This window comes from Serinus canaria, chromosome 24 (assembly GCF_022539315.1).
Source record: "Serinus canaria isolate serCan28SL12 chromosome 24, serCan2020, whole genome shotgun sequence".
NCBI classification, from domain to species: Eukaryota; Metazoa; Chordata; class Aves; order Passeriformes; family Fringillidae; genus Serinus; species Serinus canaria.
In genome coordinates, this window is record NC_066337.1 from 2183016 (window position 1) to 2207710 (window position 24695).

General features: G+C 42.3%; 1 protein-coding gene across 6 annotated transcripts in view; it reads right to left on the reverse strand.

The window, feature by feature from the left end:
- ZBTB44 (zinc finger and BTB domain containing 44) overlaps positions 1-24695 on the reverse strand; it is a 39626-nt gene that overhangs the window by 8366 nt on the left and 6565 nt on the right. For 2 of the 6 annotated variants that reach the window (XM_050983499.1, XM_030232042.2), the window contains exons 2-4: positions 10959-12028; positions 7273-7357; positions 2268-2431 (exon numbers count right to left, since the gene is read on the reverse strand). In XM_050983499.1, the coding sequence (XP_050839456.1) occupies positions 2268-2431; positions 7273-7357; positions 10959-11976 (1267 nt within the window). In that variant the 5' untranslated portion in view covers positions 11977-12028. Of the gene's footprint in view, positions 1-2267; positions 2432-7272; positions 7358-10958; positions 12029-19613; positions 20848-24695 lie in introns of those variants that run through there. The other 4 variants (XM_050983501.1, XM_050983500.1, XM_050983498.1 and 1 more) reach the window with 4 other exon arrangements.

Here is a 24695-nt window from a genome sequence, read left to right on the forward strand (position 1 = left end):
CTTGTCAAACTTTCATCCTTCCCAACACTCATGGCTGTGACCTGTCCCGAGGCTCCTTCCCCATGGGTTAAACGAGCTCAAGCCCCCGTGGATTAAAGATCCCCAGGTGTGGGAATTTATAAAATCAGAGGGTTTTGGGAAAGCTGCAAAAGGCAGGCTTCAGAGGCAGCAGAACTGTGATTAGAGCTGATAGCATCTTCCCATTGTCATAACCATGTAATGAGACTGATGCTAAAAAACAAAACAGCTCAAAGCACATTCCCCAACAGTCCTGTCCCATCTGTGATTTGTACACAGCCCCCAACCAGCAACACCCAGGCACAGCCCACAAGGACCTGATGCTGCAGCCATCTCCAGTGCCTTTGAACTCCTTTGATCTCGGCAGATTCTTGTGCCAGACTGGTTCCCAACAATGCAATTATCAGCCTACCCTTAATTGCAGTGTTTTTTCTGGCTGCCTTTGGCCTCAGAGAAGTGTTCTGGCAAGGGGACTGTGCCCAGGGACGCCCCTGTAATGCAGCAGGAATGGTGATAAAAGGGGCAGTAGGAGCCTTTATATTGCGTGGGAACCTTGCTGCACAAGAATTTTCGGCAAGTTTGCGTGACAGACAGCTCTCTAAAACAGTTGAGCTTCATGCTTCTCATTTTTTTCTTCTATCAATTTAATAATTTTTTCTTGTATTAATTCTAGAAATTCAGTTCCTAACTCATTTTCCATTCTTACCCTAAAACATGCGAGCTCTGCAACATGTTGCAGTGGCTGAGTGTGTAATCACACAAACAGAACTATTACAAGACAAAAGTCTGAGTCACCAAAACCTTAGGATTTAATAAAAAGTCTGAACTCCAGAAAGTGGGAAAATCCAAACATGAGGCTAGGAATCTGGAATATGGAGCTCTATTCATAATAGGGCTGTCAAGGAATAGAAAAGATTTTCTCAAAAGGCTGAATGTGCATCAGCCCTGGCTGTTAATTCCCCCAGTCTTTCACTCTGCTTTCCTTACTTTCAAAGCAGGAGGTGAACTTTTAATTGAGGGCTTTTAGACAGAGAAAGCTGTAGTTAAGGTTACACTGCAATGCCCTGTTAAGCATGTGAAAACAAGTTAATAAACTGGAATATAGTCTGGTGGAGCTTAAACTTTTCATGCCTTCCTAGTGTCCAAGGGCACCTATTTCCTCTGGTAGTTTGAGGGAAATCTCTTTACCCATTTTACTCATGTGAAAACACTTTCAACATTTACAAGCTTTGAGAGTTCTTTTGCATGTTAATTATTCTAAACCAGCTATTCAAAGCTCTCCCAGCTTTACCCAGGGGTTGTCAGTTGACAGGTGGACCAGAGATGCTTTGCTGTCAGATTTTAACAACAGGCTTGGGATCATCTTGCACCTGATATGCCCACAGAATTTGCTTTTTCAAGTATTAAACACATATCTGGTTATTTTGCGTGAAAGGATTAGACAAATAATTGCTGACAGGGAAAAAGTTGCACCTTGTCAGTTGTAGCTGCTCTGTCCCAGAATGGTTCAGCCTCTGTGTGCAGCTCTCAGACTCAAACCAGAAGATGCTAAACCATGAGACTTAGTGCCCAAGTGCAATAACCCATCAATATTCCCTTTATTCCCCCAAATGTCAATGTTATTGCCACATAATGCTGACAAGTCTTGAAAACACCAATAGAAAAGACATTGGGGAGTTCATGCTTGGTTAGAAATCCAAAGGAATTTGGGGACCCAGGCCCAGAGGAGGCATTCCCATAAACCTTTGGCTGCCTGTGCTACCTGCAGGAGCTAAATTGATAATCAGACCAATTCAGTTGTCCTGCAATCCTTCCAAAAAGTCTGAGATCCAAAGGCATACAACCTCCTTCAATGCAAGGACACAGATAACATTTTCTTATGGCTGCAGTCTCCTCTGAAACACAGCAGAGAATTGCAATATGGCAAAGGAAGAATTTCAGTCTACTTTAGTGCAAGAAAAGGGCCAAGCATACTTTACTTCATCTCAGATCTTTTTCAGGAAAATTACTTATCCTGATGAGTTCCAGGCAATCAGGTTTTTTTCAGTCCCCACAAATGCTGATTATCCACGAGCACAACTATCAGTCAGCCTCCAGGGATCAAAACAAGCATTCAACGACAACCTCTACCCAGTCCTTCTGAAATCAACTCTCAAGCACTTGGCAGGTGAGTGGAAAAGCTGCATTATTACAAGTGCTGCAGAGTGAGGCTGTGAGTCAGGAGCTGGGGGAGCAGGGCTGTCTCTTACCTGAGTGGATGAGCATGTGTTGTTTCAGGTTCTGGATGCGGGTGAAGCGCACCCCGCACGTGGGACACTGGAAGGGTCTGTCGGGACCGTTCGGGCTGGGCCGCTCTGTGCTGCTGGTGGAAGGAGCAATGTAGAGTTGGTAGGGATACTGAACGTTCTCCAGACTACAAAGGAAAAAGGCACTCATTTACAAAACCAGCCAGAGAAATGACCCAAGAAGCCTCGTCTGCGAAAATCTGAACCTTGAGGGTTTTTGTGGGAGAAGAGACTGGCACGTCACATTTCTGCTGAAATCTCATTTATTCTGGAAATCTCTGGGTCTGTAGCAATGTGTCTGATCTGCACCTGAAATCTTACAGTCACTGACTCTGCACATCTAAGCACACCCAGGGAATAAGCTCAGAATTCTGTTTCTTTGGGCCTGAGCACAACTGCAAACTGAACTGAACGTTGTTTTCCAGGCGTGGGCATTTTCTCCAGCACATCGATGACTTGCAATCACTAAACAGTCCCTGAGGAAGAGTTTATAGAGCTGAGCAAATGAAAAGCAAAGGAGTATTTTGCAGCTTCAGTGATGTTTACAAATGAAATTAAAGCCAATTAATTTTTCATCTCAATCCAAGCTCCATCAACAAACACTAGTATCTACAACTGCGTATTTCTAAGTTTAAAATATTAATCTAATGCAGCAGTACTTGCTCCTGGTCTGATTCAAAGAGCTCCATGAGCAGAGCTCCAGTGCTGTGTTTAAAGAACAGCACATGAACTGCAATGAGGAACAATTTAACTTTCAAAGTAATTTATTTAAAACTGACTAATTGCTCCTCCATAGCCTCCAGCTGCAAACTGTTTAAGGGAACTACAGTGCTCTAATCCAAGTCCTCTGGCAAGGAACTTGCTAAAGGGCACAGTGAAATAGGAACAAATCTGCTGGTACAAACATGGTTTGTGCTTACCCGGGGGTTCCCTTCCCTGAGCACTAAGTCTGTATTTTTGATGAAATTGCCATTTCAGCTGCTCCCAGCCTGCTGAAATATCAGCCATCACTGGCAGCAGGGAACTGCTCTGACCCTGACTGTTCATTCCATGGCCAGCACATTGCAACTTCAGCTTCACTAAACTGCAATGTCTGAAATGCCCTCAGAAAAGCTGCAATGGTGTCTCCTCACAGACAGAAAGTTCTCCTAACTGAGGAAATCCTTCTGCTGCTCTGCTTCCCCCTCAGGCCCAGAGGGCTGGCTTCAGGGTTATGCTGGATTTGGGGGTTTCTAACACTCACACAAATCAAACATGCACTTTGCACAAATACATTTTCCTAGGCATCATGCAAAAATTCACAAAGCAGTTCAGCACAGGAGGGCAAGAACTAGTAAACTCTCTTTACTCTGGAAATGGATGTCACTACAACTGTGAGGACAGGGGGGTATCTGAATTCTGAGCACAGAATTCTCAGCAGCCAAAGTTCCAGTTATAAAATTTATCTGGAGAGAGAGCACCAGGTACCTCTTGATACACACAAGATTAAAGGGTTTCCTGTAGGAATTCAGTATCCCTCAGTCTGTAAAACCCTAAGGATTTCTGACCTCACATGGCACTGGAGGAAGATTTGCACTAAAGAAGAAGTTTTCTTGTCCTTGACTTTTTATACACAGCAGGGTCTCAGAGCTGTGGAAAACAGAGATTTGACAGATCGTTGATCTGTGATAAAGGGAATGTTTGCAAGAGCAAAGTCACTAGCTCCTGTCCTGGGCCTGGCAGAATGGAGCTCTTTGCCATTTTGGGGTCTAAAACATGTCAACTGAGGCTTTTTGAAATAAGTGAGAGTATTTTAAACACAGGTTCTGATTTTTCTAACCAAATTCCTGACCAACTCTGGCACTCCACCTCCTTTGTTATACATGTAGTGTGCTCAAATAAGAATAACATTTGGGTTTTGTGACAACAAAGAATTTCATCTTCTGCCATGTTCCTTAGGTGCTGCCTCCCTCCCTCCTGTGTTAGGGGACTGTGAGGAGGCACAGGCACGTTGTGCTCCTGGAGCTTCCTCAGGAGACACCCAAAGTAGGGCAGCAGGCAGGAGCCAGAGCTCTCCTTTTGTTTCCAGCTCTCTTGGGCTCACTCACCCTCCAAGCCTGAGCTGGTGCCACCTCCTCCACTGGAGAAGTGCTATGGGCACAGCTCCATAGGAGAAATGGAAATTAAAGTCTGGTTTTTTAATTCATCCATCTTTCATGGTGAGGAGGGCTGATTAAAGCAGATCCACTGGGAGTCAGAGGCTCTCAGCTATCAGTGCCTGGCTTGTCTTTTCCCATGCTCACACTGCCAGCAGGGTGAAATACCTATTTGGTGACATAACTTAGCACCATGAAGAGATTATATTTGAAACATTATTAGATTTTCTCTCCCCTGCTTTTTTTTCTCCCACATTTAGTAAATTTTTCTCGACTTGCAATTTGTGATCAATATGGCTTTTTACAGCTGAGATCTGTCTGACATCTCCAAGAACTTCTGCACCAGCTACATAGAGAGAGAGGTTTCAAATGTTGTCACTGAAATATCCTACTTGCACTTTTTCTTCTTTTCACCCTGACATTATTTACATATTAAACTATGCAGAACTAAACTCTGACAAACATGAATGGCAAAATGCCAGAGAACCTGGAAATGTTCATTATTTGCAAATAACTATTATTTTAGAGAAGTAAAGGTTCTCATTCTATTGGATCAGAGAGACTTTGTGTAACTTTTATAAATGAGCAACTCCTTTTAAAGTGCAGCCACAAACTGATACAGAGACCAACTGTTAAAGCAGGCAGGATCAGAAAACTAACAATGCAAATGTGAAATAGCAGAGAAAGAAGAGATGAGACTTCACTGGAACAGTAATTTTAATATTTAACAGACTCCTGTGTGCCTATTAAGCTGACAACAATTACATGTGACCTACTGTTTATGAAACACTGATTATGCAGGAGGCCAAATTAATGATGTTAATTATTTAAGACAGAAACTCAAGAGATAAGACATCTTAGTTTTTGAAATGTTTATGATTCCTCCCACAGTGACATGGATGTAATGTTGAGAGAGCTTTAGAGGGACTGGTCTTTTGCTTTGTTTCAGAGATAGAAATGTAATATATTACATTTATTCATATAAGAAATGCTTATTACAACATACATTTTTTAATGTTAATTTGCACTGGGCACACACAACTGATTTTGACATTTTGAGAATTTCTAGTAATAAAGAAATGTACAACATGGAGTTAAAGGTGCATGAAAGATCCAAACAGTTTGGGAGGGAAATTTTCTCCACCTGTACAATGTATTGATTGTTTTTTTCCTGATTCAGCAAAAGAAATGTGCTTTACTTTATTCAGAATTCTTATGGCCCCAAAACTGTGTGCCCAAATTGCTGCACAGTGAACAACAGGCCATATTTACTGGCTGCTGTGTCCATCCCATGCTGGAAATGGGAATTTAAGTCATGCTTGAAGGGCTGTCCCAGTGTGACTGAAAGCACTGACAAGACAAATACACACACACCCCTGAAAGGAAACTGCTCAGGTCTTGGAAACACCATTTTAAACATTTAACTGGTTCTTGGAATCAGGACATTCTTGACAGTTTCATTTGAATTTCTAAAGTAAATCACCTGGTAGTTCTGGAGTCTAAAATCCCCATGACTCTCAGTTCACTTGGAGCTATTGAAACAAGGTGCAAATTCTAGTTCATTTTCCTGATCTTCTGTCACTCTGAGACTAATTATTTTCAAATGGGGCATAAACTAAGGTAAATATTCTTTCCTTCTCTGCATGTAAGAGATCTTTTAGTGGAAATTTTGAGTGTGTTTAAAGAATTTTTTATTTTTTGAATTTTAGATGCAATTTGTGCTGAAGCTCTGCAGTTTTATAGGAAACTTCTGAAATAATCCACTGCTGAAAATATGTGTGCCACTTGACTTCAGAATTACAGGTTTCAAAGCCTGGATTAGTTCGAGTGCAACATGTGCTCCTACTATTAATTCAACCCTTAAGTGCTGGGTGTTATTTTTATACTCAGGTTTGTTAGCAGATAGATAAAATCTTCCATGTCACCCAAAAAGTCTTATCTAAGCAGTTATTTTCCCTTTTTAAGGGAAGTGGGACAGATTTTAGATGGAAATGACAGGAAAGATTTCATGAGCTGTGAAAATGCAGCTTTTGGTTATTACCCCTGTAGGGAGCTTCTCTTGACACAATTTCTGCAACAGCTTCCAAAGGTTCACACTCCTTCCTCAGACCCACTTGTCTTACAAACCCCTGCAAAAACCAGTTTGGAAAAATGTGCTGAGAGAGGGGAGAGCTCAGAACTGGAAGTCAGAGGAGCTGAGAGCAGCCCTGTGTGCCATGGAGGGGTACCTGACTTGGCTCTAACAGAACCATGATGTCTCCTTGACCAAACAGACCCAGTTTAGTTTGGTTTTCTCTGCCAACCTTCCCTTATAAGGGATTCCCTCAATAAATCACTAAGCTCAGCACAGCAAAAGCCTGCTAAATATTTACAGCAAGTGCCACACAGCATCTTGGTAAGAACTACAGGCAGAAAGTTTGGGGGAAGAGATTTAAGGCTGCTCTGCTCCTCCTGGGGCTCGCAGTAGTGAGGTCTGTTGAAGTCAGGGCTAGGCCTTGTTTTCAGTTGGTTGCTTTAGCATGCATATTTCACATAGAGGTTTAATTAAAATTTATTAACACAGAGCAATGATGAAGAAACAGCAAATCCAGGACTATCTTTCTTCACCAGTGCTGCCTGGAAATAAATAGGAAACAAAAAGCAACAAGTAAGCAGATTCTGACTTTCATCACCTACATTCTTCTAAAGCATCTGCCCCTCCAGGCACTTGTTGTACTTTGATCAACACACAGAATTTGATGTAGGAACAACTAAACATTGTGGGATTAGGGCTGGGGAGGTTAATGACAGCACAGCCCTTGGTGCAGAACACAGCACAGCAGGTTGGTACATACCGATCGTCATCGTCTGCATGAGCATTGGTGCCAGAGGTGCTCTGGAGTGTGGGCAATCCCTCTGTAACCCCCTCATCTATTGAGCCTAGGCAGAGAAAAAAAGGGCAATTTAATGCAAATAACTGTTCCAAAAGGGTTGGGAGGCAGGTAAATACACATCAAGCTTGCTTTCCCAAATCTCTGATAGACACTGATACCTGGGTGATAAGATAATAAAAGTGCCTTGGGAAAGTCATTTAGAACACCCAGAAGCAACTTGCACCAGATCAGCCTCTCTCTGCACAGATCACCCAGTAAACTGACACCTCAATAAGGGCACATATTTCCTACACCTAGAAAATGGAAATGTTAAATACAGCCAGTTTTTAAAACACATCCAGTACTAGCACTGAAAAGCAGAAATGTTACATTCACCTAAAGGGACTATTTTGTCAATTTTTCAAGACTTCCTGAGCAATAAGGAGCTCAGACCTGCTACACTAAATGGCTTTTGTGGTCCAAATCTTCCATAAATATATTAACTGATAATGTCTTCATTTCTTGATAAGCAGCTGAGACAGGAAGAGCCCTCTGGGAAATCAGAAATGCAACACAAAAGAGACCAAACACCCATTTGTTAGAGAAATGTACAAACAAAACCACTGCAGAGCTCTGCTCAGTTCAGCAGCACTGGGGCAAATGCAGCTCAAGGAGCTTGGGGAACAGAATCCAAGGAAATGCAGCACTAAAGCAAACCCACAGCTTCATTCACTGATGGGGCTGCTGCTCATCTCTCATCAGCACCCGAGTTTGGTCAAACAGCCCCTGGATGTGCCCCACTGAATCCATGGGACATGAGGTGGGGAGGGAGATTTCCCTCCCTACACCTGCACCTCGAGGACAAGCAAAGTGCAGGACAGTGCTATGAGCTCCTCTTGCTGCTGGGGTGAAATAATTCTGCTTTCTAAGAGAGGAGCAACCTGAATTTGGGGACCCTAAAGCTCACCAGGAAAATCAAGGAGAATTAGGTGTACACTGGCAAATGTCAGAGAAAATGGAAAACCAAAAGAAGGAACAAACTGGGAAGGTGAAGCAGAAAATGTGCATATTCTGTCAGAAAGAATGAGAGATCTTTCCTGAAGTGAGAGATTTTTGTCTTAATGTGATGCCATGTTATGGGGCCAGTGACAAGAGGAAAACTGCATCTCTGGCAGCTTCACAATTAGTAAAATAAAAATTTTTGATTTTGTTAAGAGGTGACAAACTATGCTTGGAAAATTCATCAGCTAAGCAATCTATAAAGTACAAAAATTAATCCCTTTTGATTTATCCTTCTTTCTCCTGAAATACTTAAATGACAGTCTACTGAAAAATAAGCCCAACTGCTCTTAGGTTTAATTTCATGCCTTCACCTCTCAAATGCCAGAGGTGCTAATGAGTTATGAGAGTATCTTCTCAGACACTGTTTTGTAACCATAATGATTTATTTATCAAGGCCCTGCTCCACGTCTCTGTCCGTATTATAAAGTGCTTCCAAATACAATAAATTTCAAATGACCAATTCTTAAATTTCCCAAAGAGTGAATAAGAGCTTTCTGCAGTCTCAGAGAGAGGCAAGAATGCTTTTGTAAATGCACTATAAAACACTGAGATAAATATGTGCAATTATATGAGGAAAATATGTTCAGGGGAGAAAAAGCTGTACTTTACCATATCTTGCTGCCTCCTTTTACTATTCTTACATTACTGCATAAAGTAATGCATTTTGGGGAGGTAAAAAGTGCTTTCTAGCTACAAAGTGTGCTGCATCATAACTGTGCTAAAAAGCAAGAACACTGTTTCCCTTTATAGCAAAACATGAATAAAAACCATTCTGAGGATGGTTATTATGCCAAAACCACTAAATATTAATTCAAACATATTCAAAGACAAAGAGCAGATTTGTACTTTAAAGATTTTGCCCTGGCACATTTTTCTTCTCTCTGCAGCTGTTTAAGGCAGGACATGCTGTACTAACAGCAATGACAGATATTTAAGTTTAAAAATTACAATCACTAAAGCCTGAGATTTTCTACCCCATGCACACAAAACTACTCATTTGGGGCCTGGCGTTTGCACCAAGTTTGTTCTTTAAGCTGCCTTGGTGTGATATTCAGTTATATATTTATGATATATATCACTTGATATGCTATTTTTAACATTCCCTAATCATTACTGCTTCTTGTTCTGTTTTGTCTGTGATGATATAATTACTTTGATGAAATAATTTGCATCTTTTACCACATGGCCCTGGCAAAGTCTTTCAGTTCTGACTGCAATGAGTTAAACCTGAGTCAAACAAAACCTGCTTTTGAACAAGGACCTTTTTTCCTGGTGACTCCCCAGCAAACAAACAGTTTCTTTTAGTTTTTAACTTGTGCAATATTTTGGCAAACTACATTTAAAGATTTAGAGTTAAACTAGAAGACATTAAGTCTGTTCCTCAGCAAAAGCAAACATCCTTGTCTCCAATAAAGAAAACATTTTCATTTGGAAAAAGCATTACAATCTAAAATATCAACACGTGAGCTATCCAAACTGGAGAACAATCCAACAGCAAAGGATGGCACAGATGGGAAATATTTTCATTTCTTTTTAGTGAATAGCTTGGCACTGGATGTGTGTTGCAGTCCTGGAGGGTCAGCCTGATCTCACTTTCTCCAGGGATGTCACAGTGTTGCACTGACCAAAGCAAACAAATAATGCAGACTGCAAGGCAAATCTTTACTGCACTGTAGTTTATTTAATTCCTTAATGGGGGCAGCCTTTCACACACACATCATTTGAATGAAGCAGAGCAGTGCACTGGCCATTCTTACAGTCTTCAAACAGAACAGGAGTTATTAAAAATCTTTCAGTAAACAAACTCTGCTGAGCACAGCTCAAGCCACTTGAGAGTAAAATAGCTGACTTGGGCAAAATTTTGATAATTAAATTAGAAATATTGCAAAAGCTCTATCTTCTGATTTACTAAAAGCCATTCAATACATTCTGTGCAGAGGAAAAAAGGGATTGTTCCAGTAACCTTTAAGTATTAGCTCTTAATAAAGAACAGCCTGCTATAAGATCCCAAATCTGGTTTCAAAATGTCTTTCATGGAAAAAAGATTTCTCTCAGCAACCAGCAGCATTTGAAGAAGCAACTTGAGAATCAAATCCCACAGAAATGGAAAGATTCTCAATATTATGACTGTGTGGTTTTATTTTTGTCTGGGGCATTAAGATGACAGTGTTTCACCACTTATTTTGCAAATCCTCTTACAAAGGCTCTCTGTCACGATTATATGAGATTTGATGTCTGATGCAAAGCACTATTCTAACCCTTTGTGGCTGCAGGGTTTTCAAATCTGATGCTGCAGCTCAGCTGAGATCGTGCCTTTTGGCACTAATGAAAGCAGAATTAAGTTTCCCCAGTCAGGAAAGTAGAGGTAAAAAGGAGTTATCAACCTCTGCTGAATAAAGAGGGTTACCACAGGCTCACCATTCTCAGCTGCCTTTTGCAAAGTTATTTAAAGAACTCCCAAGTTTATGTGTAACATTTCAAAAACCAGGGGGGAAAAGGGAATTTTACCAAAGTAAAGCATGAACACCCAGGAGGCAGATTTCCTCCAATGAAAACCCCAGTGCTCAGGTGCCAGGTGGGATGTGTAACTGCAGAAATGGCCATACCTATAGATGAAGACTGAGGGCTGATCAGGAGATCCTCCTGCACTTGCTCGCTCCCTGGGACCGTCTGCTGGTCGCTCAGGGAGCTCTGGGATGCGCTCACGGGCTGCGACACCTCCTCGTGAACCTCCTCGTCACTCAGCCTTTCCACCTTGACTCGCACGTCCTCCTCGATCACCAGGGGAGAGCTGCCTTTGGTGCTCTCACAAGTCACATAATCTGCCATCCTCCTGCTGGACTCGGAGGGCCCAGGCATTTCCAAAGTCCTAGAGTTCTCCGCCTGCTTCACCTTTTCTGACTGAAGTCTTCTATCAATTCCAAAAGGAAAAGTCCAGGGAAAGGCTAAGGACGAGTCCACGGGCTGATTTCTGGACTCTGGGTAGGAAGTGGAAGGATTGAGCACTTGGGGGGAGCTGGTTTGGGTGTTACACTTGAGGGGGCTCTCGGGAGACATGACGATGTAGCTTTTGCGCTTCCTCCGAGACTCCCGGCACACGGGAATGGTTCTTTCCACCACGCTGCACTCGGAGGAGACGGGAGACAGGCTGCCGTCCCGGGAGGTGAAATTGCAGTTTGCACTGCTCTCCTGTCCTGCATCCAGCACCTTCTCCTGCTGGCTGTTGGGTGTATTCCATAAAATGCTGGACTTCATGAATTCCGAGCACGTGCTGGCCACGCTGAACATCTGCATGTAGCTGGCGGCGGCCAGCACGTCGATGATGTTCTCGGTGTTGATGGACAGCGTGGCGGTGTACGCGTACTCCAGCAGGGGGATGAACCCCGTCACCGTCACGTGGTGCAGGTCCAACACGCTCTTGCTCTCGTCCTCTGCTTGGCCAACGAGTTTGGAGCGGAAGAAGTCGCTGCAGGCTGCCAGAACCACCTTGTGTGCCCTGAAGATCTTGTCCTGGACGCGGATGGTGATGTCACAGAAGTGGCCGTCGTTCCGGAGCATGTTCAGCTTCCCCAGCATCTCCTGACTGTGAGCAGGGGAGTTATGAGTGAATGTTTTAACACCCATTTTTAGATGGCTCTCTTAGCGTTCTTCCCACATATGACAGATCAAAGGTATCCTGAAATAAAGAGGAAAACTGTCATTTCCATCTCTGAAAGCAAAAGCCAAGTGGATTCATGATTGTAAGACTCTGTACGAAGAAAATTCATCTGAATCCCCTGAGGCCAGGTTTCTCTAGGATCCAGATTGTACAAGGGACTAACTCCACAGAAGTGCAGTTCCTTGCAATTTTCATAATCACAGATTAAATTATTTGCAATTGATCCCTACCATCTTCCATACATCTATGTATCTATAGCTCCCTGTACCTACAGGGGTATCTCTCTCTCTCTCTCTCCACACTCCTGCTATGCCCACTCAAAACCAAATTCCCAACACAGTTCAAAAAAGTGCTTGTAATACTAAAAATAAAGCATTTTAAAAACTGTTATCTGTATAGAAACCTGTATTTTTATTTTCTGGGCCCAGAAAACCATTGTTCATAGTTCTTAAACTGACAGACTATTGAAGGTTTCTTTTAAACAGTAAAGTCAGGCTGAGTCAACAACAAGCGTGCAGGAGTAAGCAAATCTCCCAGGAAAGGTCTTTAATACCAGAAAAGCTTTCGAGAAACTACAGCATGAATTTTCAGAGGCCAGAGTTCAAACTAGTAAACATAAAACAACAGTAGCCAATAGGTCTGATTTCCTGCTGCAGTGCAGGTATTGATTACCTAAAGCTGCTTTTAATAGTTTTAAACTAGGATCAGAAGTTATTGAAAATTCCTTCACAAACACAATGCAATATAAACCTCAAAGGAAAGTTTAAGTTTAAATCAAATAGACATAAACTGATTTTATGTACGTGATAAATAAAACAAGGAGGGCAACTTCTTCCTCCTGAAAAACACAAACCTGCTTTCTTGGGACCAGTTCTCTCCATGTGGGAGCAAATGCTTGTGTTTTGTGCAAGGTCTTGATGAGAATGTTTGACCCCTGGATTTTCCCAAAAATTTCAGAAACATTTCACTGTGAATGGAACATAAACCACAGTGTTTCACCTGCTTAAGCCCCTTCCAAGCCTCCATGGAAGCTTTCTGTGTTGCAGATGCTTCATACAATTAACACGATACAGAATTATCTCACTGCTTAAACATCAACAGCATTATTGTGTTTGATTCATTCCTGGAGTCAGCCAGCTTCTGCACATCATCCTTCTTTCCCTTCCACATAAAAAACATTCCATGCTTGCAAATGGCTCACGTGGAGCTTCACAGAGCAACTGCAAGTGTGGAACAACTTACCCCAAACGTGACACATGGAAAGAGCAGCTGTCACAGCCCACCTGGTTCTACAGACATTGACATTTGGCTGCTTCTTGTTCCTGGGTTTTCACTTTTGCTACTCAAAGCCTTGCAGACAGAGGAACCCTAACTGTTCAAGAGAACAGATTAACTAACACCTGATAATATATATAAAGTCTGGTGGAAACTGTAAGGGCCATTTGGGTTTAAAATGAAATTTCACACTGGTGCAGAGGAAGAAGTTAAGCACAAGCAAAACATTCCCTTCACGGAAAGAAAACAGATCGACCTCAAGAGGCATCTGAATATCCAGACTCTTTGTTCTCCAGCATGAATCAAATGAAAAACATATTTCATTGATCTCAGACCAACACACCAGCAAAATCTTGTAACAGCATATTCAGAAATGGCCTTTGGATCCCCTTCCTTCTGAAATCCTGGTTGCTGCAGCTGCTCCTTGGCACATCAGAAGCCCACAAGTACTTCTGTTCAGCAGAAGTACAAGAACAACACATTCACAAGGACTAGCCATGGAATAATTTGGTATTTAGAAACAGTACCAATACATCATTATAAACTAGGAGAAAGATCTCAGAGCAACCCTCCAAGTTCCTGCAGGCCCAAAAGACAAGGCCATTTTCCTCTCTGTTCTTCTGAACAGGGGATGCTCAGCCCTCCAGCCCCAAAGTGAGACCTCAATTCTACTGCCCTGGTCTAAATCATTCCTTGTCCTGCTGCCCCTCCCTTCTTCTGGCTTCCTTTCCCCTTCTCCTTTCATCTTTTCCTTCCTTGACCTTGATCTGGTTACAGAATTTAAAATAAAATAGCGGAAGTCAGTGATGTGCAATAAATTGATTTAAATTTATTACAGGAGCAGTGTTCCTGCCACGAATGTGGGATATTGCTCTGTTAACTCACTTCTGTAAGATGACTTTCACCCTCACTGCACTGACTCCTCCATTCAAACAAGTGGCTCCCACCCAGGCCTCAGTGAGAACAAGGAGCATGCACAAATGCTATTTTCAGAAAAATCCAAAGGGCCAGGCTGAGGAGGGGGAAAAATATCAGTTCCTTATAGTTAATGATGTAGTAAAACCATCAAATATTTTTAGAAGGTAATTTAAACAGTCTGAAAGTATTTTCCACATGAGAAGATGAGCGTGCTAAAGCACAGCCAGGTTATCCAATGGTTCAACCCTCTTTCTAGTCTTTCAGTGGCACAAGGCACTTTTATAGCTGCACTCAATTCACAGTGACCTGAGAGGGTAAAGGGCTGCAACATTACAGCTCCAGCCCAAGTCCATCATCTGTGTATTATCACCAGTTCAAAATAGCACTTTGGCAGGTCTGATTTGCCAGTCTGAGTCCCTGACAGCAGCTCTTGGATGCCACATCCAAGAACTAAATATACCCACGCCCTTGGGAGTGCTGGGGTGGGGACAGCAAGGTGCACACCTCAACTAAGTGGTAAGTGGGCTGGAGCTGGAAAAGCTGTTAATTTTGGAGCCACAAACCATTCTCTAGGCAGGGAGCAGGGATGGTATCACAGAGAGTGGGGCTCCTCCTCCCATTCCCCAGGCACACACTCACACCCTGGCCCACAACACATTTCAAACCTCCAGAGAAACACAGTAAAACTCAGACACTTTCACAGGTTTTAAAAATATTCACAGTGGGACACTTCAGTCCGTATTTAACTTTGACACAGACATTTACAGTTGGAGAGAATGGTTTTTCCAGCATGCATTCCTGCCCTGGAAACGTGAGCAATCACCATCACAGCATTCATCCCTGAACAAGGTGAGAATTCAAATGTGAGCACTTCAGGGTTTCCAGAGTAAGGATAATTTTGTCCACTCTTAGCCAAAAGCAGTCTGAAGGGAAGCGCTACTGAACTAAACGTTTTGTACAATTCATTTGAAAATTAGTCACTTTTTTTTTTAACACCTAGGAGCACAAATGAAGACCTGACCTTTAAGTAGTTTGGAGTGACTCAGCTCATTCTCACTGTTTCAAGGCTACTGAAATGCACGTTTTAGCAACAGCTACCACAGCACATACACTGTTTTGGGATTCAACAGGTGTCAAGTTTCCCAGCTTAGAAACAGCAAAGATGAAACTGTACACTGTAAGTGTAATGTTAAAATGTAATGAAACTGTTGAATGGAAAAGAAATTATATTGGAATTCAAAAATATTGCTTATGTGACCTATTTACTTCCATGTACACAAAATTTAGCTCCTTATTCACCTGCTGCCTAATGTGACTGAGTTTGAAACATGGTATCTACAATAATATTTTAGAAGAGTCAGTGAATCAAACTCACGGAGCTGTTTGAATTCAGTTTCTCACTTAGTCACATCATTTCAAAACTAAAGTAATTTTTAGCACCACAAAACCACCACCCTACCTTTAACCTCCCTATCCTGATCCGTGGCAATGCACAGCATGAAAACACCAGCTTCTTCTGAAGACTGAAACCAACAGACTTTGTACCACTTTATAGCCACACAACTCCTCAAAATGATTAGGAAATTCCCACCCTGGTGCTCACCAAGCCCTCAGATACATTCATCCAACTGTGATGTGAGCCCATGGCATAGATCATTGGTTGTTTTTTTAATATAATTATTTATTTTTCATGCTGATCACTCCTTGGGCACTGGTTAGAGCAGCATTCCATCAGCAGCAGCAGTCCAGACACAGACAAATCTTCCACGGGGATAAACATGTGACCTGGAGCATTTTATCACTGCCATCTCACTGCAGTACACAGGTACCAGCACCCCTCACTCCCTCAAATTACCTGGTTAGTATAATTAAGTATAATTAAGTTCATAATTGAATCAGAACAACTGCTTCAATCAGAACGAATACAAGTCTGCTATTTCTATCTCTATCTAAACACACATCTGTTTCCCCAACAGCAGCTGGCCTAATAAAAGGTATTATCTCCATTATAAATCTTGTCCTGGTTCACTTCACAAAACTGCAGGCCAGAGCTACCACACCATCCTAGTTCCAAATCAATCAACAGCACTTTCTAAACTTTATTTTAAATCATATTTTAACTTGGGTTAGTGAACCTAGCTTGACCTCAAGCCAGCACTGCCAAACCTGACAGTATTCATGTAAAAGAGGCAAACAGAGAGTTCTGTGCTCAAAATGACATCAGTGTGGAGCACTCACTTTGGAGCTCTGGAATCCCTGGAATGCAAACCTGTAACCTTTGGCTGCAGTGGATGAGTGGACCAGGGAAATGACCCATTCTGGGAAGTATGCTGGGCTTGAGAAGTTCAGTTTCCTCCAGGACAGCAGATTGCAAACTGTGAGCGCACAAAGGAGCCAGTGTTGAGGAGCTGCTGCACAGACCCCGGTGTGTTAAACCTGAAAGAAGCCAAGCTCCAGCCTGCACTGGGGTGAGGTGGTGCCACAGCCTGCAAACAACTGGGAGCACTTGGTGCTGGGCCTGACTCAGTCCTTGGTCTCTCAGCTCAGGAACCAGACTGTGACTGTCCAAACCATTGCACTGAAATATCCCAGGACACAGACACGCCCCTGAGTCCCTTTCCTCCCAGCTTCTCAGAAGAGGACAGTGTTCAGGCACTTTCTGTTTTAAAGAGCACGGAGGTGTTTTGTTCTTGGCCAGGGCTCAAGCTGCACACTCACTTCGCTGGGAGGATCTCAGTCTGCCCACCAAGAGTGGCTGATGACAGGTAAGGAACTAAGAGAACTCCACTTGGGAGCTGGAATGGAAGAGCAGTTTTTCACCCAAGAAACTGAAAGCTGAAATACTACAACCCACCTATTTATTGTGAGCAGCTAACACTGCCCTTCACAGCAGAAGGCACATAAAGAGTGTGTTGTGCTTTCCCAATGTACTCCAAAAATATTGCACTTCACAAGACCACATATTTTGTAAAGATTGGGGTTTTGGCACACCACTGTTGACAAGTTCATGTGCCAGAGCTGTTGAGGCCACTGACTTCATGACCATTAGTGCTGCTCACAGAGGGCATTTGTTGGGTGCTCTGTACTCACCCCCAGCCTCTTCCTTTGTTCCACACTTAAGTTTTCATTTATCTTTTTTTTTTTTTTACTTTCCAAGGATGCTACAGTGGTGAATTGGTTCATAAGCAGCCACCTCTTCCTTTGAAAAACTTCTTGCAAAGAGAATTTCCAAATTCTAGAATTTAGATCTTCCTAAATTTTAGGTATAGCTCCTGAAGGGTGGCAGGCAGTACTCCAGTACCAGACTTCAGCTCTGTGGAGGGAGACTAAAACACCACCAGGAGGCAGCCATGGTTCAAACTGATCCAGGTCAAGGCAAATAACCTACACAATTATCAGAGGCTCTGAATGTTTATCACCCCCAGAAACTGACAATAAGCTACTCTCATTCCCTAATTTTAAATGGATTTGTAAACATTTAGGTAAGTTTCTCCAGAGTGCTGTAAGAGCTGAGGTTTGCAAAGTCAACACACCAAGGCTGCAACTCTTCACAAAAAACTGCTGAGAAGATTTGCACATCTGGAAATCCTGGGCTGTGACAGGGCCCACCATCATTTTTGGTAGCAACCAAGGAAAACCTCCTCAGGGCAGGAAAGAGATAAAGGCAAAAGCACGCAATATTTCTTTACTCTAAGTCCTCCAACAGACCAGGAACAGTGTTTGTCTGCAAAGGACAAGGTGAAAAGCATCCGAGAGCTCCTCTTCCAAAATAATTCCTCAGGAAAAAGGCAGGCCCACAGTGTCCATGAAATCCATGTTTCGTATTCCTAACAGATCTCTGCAGTTTCCCCCAAATTAAACCCTGCAATAATAGAAAACAAAAGCTTTGACTGTACCATGGCACAAGGAGAAAGCAGATGTGTGCAGCCATGGCAAAGCCCCAGCTCAGAGCTCCAGCTCTGACTCACACTGCCACTGCTATCAAAAACATTAATCTTTCATGGGGATAGGAAAGAACTGACTCAGATCATGGAAAAATGCATTTGCATGATGCAAATCTAGTAGGTGCATTTTAATTCTCAGGGCTGGTGAAGGCATTGAGACAAGTAGTGGGGTGCCAAACCCATCAATTTGCTCTACAAAATGGTTTTATTGTAAAGAGGAGATGGGATGTCAGCTGCAACAGAACACTTCTGAAAGGATAAAATTAGAAAACATTTACATACACATTTTAAGGGAACAGTACCAACAGACTTTCCCCAAGCAGAAGAGCACAGATAATCTTAGACTGGTTTGCATGAGTGGAACTTCAGCTGAGTGTTGAATCCAGGAGCTGACACCCCTCCTTTTGGAGGTGTCAGGGCTCCCAGCCACTTATCACCCCTGCAACTTATCACTCAAAACCAGCCTCTGCTTTTGGCAACAATGCCTTGTAATCACTGTTAGCTTTTTGAAAAAAGTTCATCTAATTAACTTCTCCATGCATATTCCTATACAAGAGAGAGCAAAAAAATCCTCCTACTTTGGCATTCTGTTTTAATTCTTACTAGCAGCAAGGTGTGAGCTATGGTCAGACACTGCACCATCCTTGCAACCTACTGCTACACCTTCCTGGAACTTGATTTTAACTTCCCTTGCCAAAAGATGGACAACCAACACCTTACTTGTGTCAGGTGTATTTCCTGTTCCTCTATGATTTTGCAGATTTTTTTTCATTTTTACACCATGGATATTAAGCACAATGGCTGCTGTTAAAGCAATATGGACCAAGAACAAATGACAAATACTTGCTTAATTCCAAATATCTCAGCTGTCCTCATTCAGAACTATCAAACTCCAAGAAAAGGTTTACAGTTTCCAAAGTGAGATGACCAAAGTCTTTCTCATGTCACCAGACTGCCTGAGCATATGAAAGTCAAAAAAACCCCTCAAAACATCCACTGTGATGAAAAAGAGGTATATATGTGTCTACTACTTTTATTTTAGAATATTAAAACCAACACAAACATATCCCAGAGCTGTTGCCCCTGTAGTGTGAGGTCACAGCAAAGAAAAAGCTGAAAACCACTAGGTAAAGCATCACTATTTTTCAGGAGTTGCTGTTTCTACATTTAAGGCAAAGCACAAGGTGTCTCAGGGATTTTTGTTTGTTTTCCTGTTGAGTCATTTGCATGGGAATTAAGAAGCTGGATGTAAAAACTCAGCAGTTGTGCTCTGACAGTGTGAGAGGAGATATTAAAGAGAGCCTGTGTGGGCTGATAGGAGCAGAACTAAGCCTGCAGAGGAGAGGCCAGCACACGGCTCAGGATGGGAATGTGTGCATCCAAAGCAAGCCAAACCTGCAGGTCAAAGGGACCCACAGACCTTCAGAAACTTCCCAGTGACGGAACAGAAAAAGAACAGAACTTACCTATCTGGGCTGATGCAGCTTCCAGAGTGTTTCTGCAGAGTGTGTCTGTTTGAAACCCCCAGGCATGTCCTGGAACTCAGAGTGGAGCTCTCCCATCTGGCAGAATTAAGCACTCGTCTGTCTGACTATAATAATTACAGATTCCAGGGCCACATTCATTAACTTCACCAGCAGCCACATACTTGCAGCAGATTCTCATGCAGCTCTGGCTTGTCATTTCCTCATGAAAGTGACACTTCTGGATTTATTCTTGTCCCTTATCAACCCTTATGTATGGCCTACAGGAAAGGGCCTGCAAGACTTTCTCCTGTCCGATCTCAAATTGGCAGGAGAGTTCAATTCTACTTCAATTCTCTCTTTTTAATTATTGTGGCAGGAATTGCACATCAGTTATGTCTCAGGCAAATGAGAGTTGTGGTCTCTGCAGCTGATGGACTCATTGCTGCCATGAGGTAGGTCCTGAGTGAAAACCAATACACAGATAAACGGGGACATTATGAACTGCAGAAATGTCACAGGGCTGGAAGTTAAGTTGTCCACAGTGAAGTTTCAACTGCTAAATGCTCCTGTTGGCTTCAGGGCAATGGAAATTCATCTGCACAGCTCTGAAAATGGCCATGGCTGAGCACAGACCCTCTGACTGATGGGAAAAGCTGGGAGCTGGCAACAGCTTGTAATCCAAACGCTTGGGAATCCCTGAGAGCCGACCTGGAGCTCTGAAAGCAGGCACTGAGTGTGCTGGATTAATGCAGCAAGATTAAAGCATAGCTACAACTCCTGGCACAGATAAAACCTGCAGATTAAATGTCATGTTGTAGGTGTGTAAAACATGTTACCACTCCTTTCATTAGAAGCCAGTCTAAAAGTGTTTCCATTAGACAGTGCTGTGATTAAACCGTGATCCTTTAATTCCCAGGGAAAAGGTGTCAGGGTAGCAGGAGAAGAGGCAGGACTGTTCAAAGACTGTCTCATTTTATGGTGCACACCTGCAAATAAGCTTGGCAACATTAGCACTATGGTAATTTCATCTCTCAAATATTTAGTGTACAAGGCCTGATTATTAAAAAATATAGAGATGTTTTCATCTCTCAAAGACACATGATTGCAGGTGTTTGTATACAAGTGCACAAATCCAGCCAAATGAAAACAAACTGAAGAAAAAAAGAATGAAGAATAAGAAAACAAACAGAAATTGGGATACCACCTGTGTTTACTGAAGTTAAAGTGTCTCAAGCTGAATTGGTAATGTATTTTTCAGAGAAAGAGGAAACACCAGCTATGATGAGAACTTCATTAAATGTTTGACTAACATGACAAATAGAGCTGTTAGTGCAAACACACAGATGAACAGACAAACTGAAGGTAAAGAGCCAGCTGAGAGAAATTCATGTACTTGGATAAGAGATTGAAGAATTCACCTATGGAGTGCCATAAGAACTCATTTCAGCAAAGATCTCCAAGACACTGGCTCAGAAAATGCTGATCAAAAGGTTAAGGTGTATCATCAGCACAACACACAAAAACAAATGACTGAGAACTGGAGTCCCAGGAACAGAACAAAATTCATGGGAAATCCAAGAGTATGAATTTAACATTTGGCATGACACATTAGGGATCTAGAATGGACTAGAGCTCTGAACTGGAAGCTAATGGGTTAAAAGTGACTTTGGAGTAAGATCTCCATACTGTGTGACATTAAATTAACAGCTAAGTAAAAGGCACACAGAACAAGCAGCCTGCTGCAATGCCCAATTTCTCACCAGGTATTTGTCAATATCTATTTTAACCTCCTGAAAGAGTCTCAAGAAGGGGGTTCTGGTGTATTTTTCTTCTCTGCAGCTGTCCCTTAACATGTCTGCAAAGTAAACTGTGCTTAGATCTTCTCAGAGCATCTTCCTTGACCAGGACAGGTTTCAGCAGGGACACAGGAGCAGGCAGAACTGACAGGGAACATCGAGGGACTGAGCAGCACAACAGCTCCTAATCTCAGCATCTAATTAAAAGCAGAGATTACAATAATCAGGCCAGGACAGCAGTGCCTGCTGCATGGAAATTGATCTGACGCCACAGACTGCTTTTCTGCAACAGGGAGATGTTTCCTGAGATCATTTCCAGACAGAGAAAGAAGATCTATGTCCTTTTTTAAGACTGCCTTTCTACATAACTGAAGTTTGCTGGCTCCAACAAAACCCACGTTTCATGGAACAGTGATACACTGAAATAAGATTTATCTGGGGAGAATTGTCTTGTTTTCCTCAGCCATGACAGCTTTTTGAGTTTTGGTGTGATCATTTGAAGTCATCACTTCTGGAGAACAGAATGTTACTATTCACTACTTCAAAGGACCCAGATTTAACTTGTTGCTTTTTTGAAGCTGCAGCGTAGTGCAGAAAGTTTATGTGCCTAATATAGCTTTCACATGGCTGAATAAGCAAACCAGATAAATGCCACCTTCCCCAGCCTCTGGTGCTCTCAACTCTGCATTGTAGGATGTCACGTTAGCATTCCTTACTGCACATAAAAGCAATTTTCTGACAGCGCTTAAAACTGAGGCTTGTTAACAATATGAGCAGGAACTGTGAAAAGGTCTTGTTCCACACTGAATTACCTTCATTCTCATAATAAAAATTAATGTGTGAACTTCACCAGACAGAGTGTTTTGGGATATTTCACAGCAGATTCACTACCCTGTACTTTTGGTTTTCACCAATTCCTCAAAAAACACATGATCAAACTACTAAATGTGCTATCAACATATGAAACAAACCTCTTTTTTTTTGTTTTGTTTTGTTTTTGGTGGGTTTTTTTTTTTTGTAGAATAAAAGCAACAAGTGAATTGAGTCCTCATCATATTCTTATGCAGGGGAGTGCCTCAGAATGAAATCAGCTTACAGTGAATGGGCTGATGTGTTACAGCCCTAAGGCACACATTCAAATTTAACCACGCTTTCCATGGCACTGTTCATGCATAATTTTTATGGGATCTCAGTAACTTTTTCATCCTTTTGCTCCATGCAAATTCAGTTTAAGTTCTTCCCAAATTTCTTAGGGTAGAGAAGCTGTTACATGACTGTTTCCCACTCTGTGTAATAAAAAGCAAGGCTGCAGTTTTACAGTCCTTGCTCTTTAACAACAGTACAAAACCCCCAACTGAATATTAAATTTTCTAAGTAATGCAAATTGCCAAAAAATGTCCATATATTACTTTCATTTGCACGTGACAGCAACTGCAGCAACCTGCTAATTTAAACTAATTCCAGAAAGCTATTTTTTCTTGTTTTACCATGGCTACCCACAGCATTTGAGCCTTCACTTTCAGAAGCTCTGCAAGCGTATCAACAAGAAGTTAGGAAAAATACAAGAGGAAGACTATTCAAGCCAGCCTCCCAAATTAGTCACAAAAACAAGAATCTCCGAGCCCTTTCTGGTGATGGCATGTGGAAGAAATATCGGGAAAAATGGCACAGCAAAGCAGGATGGCTCAAGATTGTTTTGGAAGCACTATTCCTCTGGATCCCTGAAAGAATCAAAAAGACAAAAATAACAAAACTCTCCCATCTGTTGGTCCCCACACATTATATTTTCCTTTTCTCCAAGGCAAAATCAGGGATGCATTACAGAAAAGCAGCCAAAGTGCAGGGTGCCTCCTCTCCACTACCCCCCAAACCATGCCTCCCACCTCACTGTGCTCCCTCCTGTCCCTGGAAACCACTCCCTTGTCTCCTCACTTGACAGAAATAAGAGACTGGAAGGAACACCACAAACAGCAGCTTTGTCACAACCAAATTTGGCTAAGTGCTAGTTTTTACTAGTTGAGCACAAAGCTTACCTGTCAGCTGACTGGTTGTTTGAAATATTCAGGTTTATTACACAAAATGACAGCTCTTCTCTCTCACTTTTATTCCAGGAAGCATTACACCCTAATGAAACCCACATTAACTATAATAAATGATTTTTTCTGAAGGGCAATGCATATCTGAACTCTCCCTAAAGCACAGCAGCCCCATAAACACCCCCAGTGCTGGAAGCAACACTGACGGAAAAGCTCAGTAAAGAGCAGAAGGGAGAGATCAAGGCAAAGTCTCAGATGCTGTGTGATCTGAGGAGGGGAACAGGCACTGCTGACCCAGCAGCAGGGACTGCTGCCAGCAGCCAGGGTGTCACAGACACATCAACAACAGCCACCTTCCAACGGAAGCAGCTAGAAAGAATCCTCAACAAGTTCAAGCAAGGCAGGAATGTGGTTGTGTCATCACCCTTTCAGCACTACGTGTACCTTGATTTTCCTAATGACTCATTTATGCAGATAAATGCCTAAAAGGAGTTCTTCTTGGCTCCAAAACCTAAAAGTGCTTGTATTTATCCACAAATCACATTATCAGGTGAGCAGCAACTCCACAGGCTGGAGCTGTCTGCCCTTGTATGGCCAAAGCTGGTCTGGCAGAACCATTTCCACAGTTTGTGCTGGGCATAAGGAGAGTTTTGTGGGTTTTTTTTAAACCTCCAGCATCTTTACCAACATTTTACAGAAACCTCTCACAGTAGGTATTTCAAGACAGGGGTATTTATCCACTTAAAAAAACCAAAACAAGACATTGAAAGAAAACTGCAGGAACTGTCAGACCACAGAGCTTCAACAATATCTGTCCCTAATGAGGGAGCAATGTGTCCCTTAGCCCACGAGTCATTTCTGGGACTCTCAGGTCTCCATAGGACATGGCATCTTCAGGCTTCCAATGCCTCCACACTTAACTCTGGCAAGTATCCACCACAACTGTAGTTTTTTCCATAATGCTCTCTTGGTAATACTCAAATACAAAATGCCTTATCAACGGCCATCTGTAGCTGTATTTATAAACTAAGATTTCTTCATATCTGTATTTCCACTACAATATCTCTCACTATGATTACTGTGTTCATTTGCACTTTGAATATAAAACATTACACGTAGTAAATGTTTATAATATTATCACAGAGGAGCTACAAAGTATCCCTTTATTAGAAAGCACATCTCTCTTTATTCAGTCTTCTTGGGTAAAGCAAGCAAATAAATGTTGTGGCCAAATCACCTCAAAATAATAG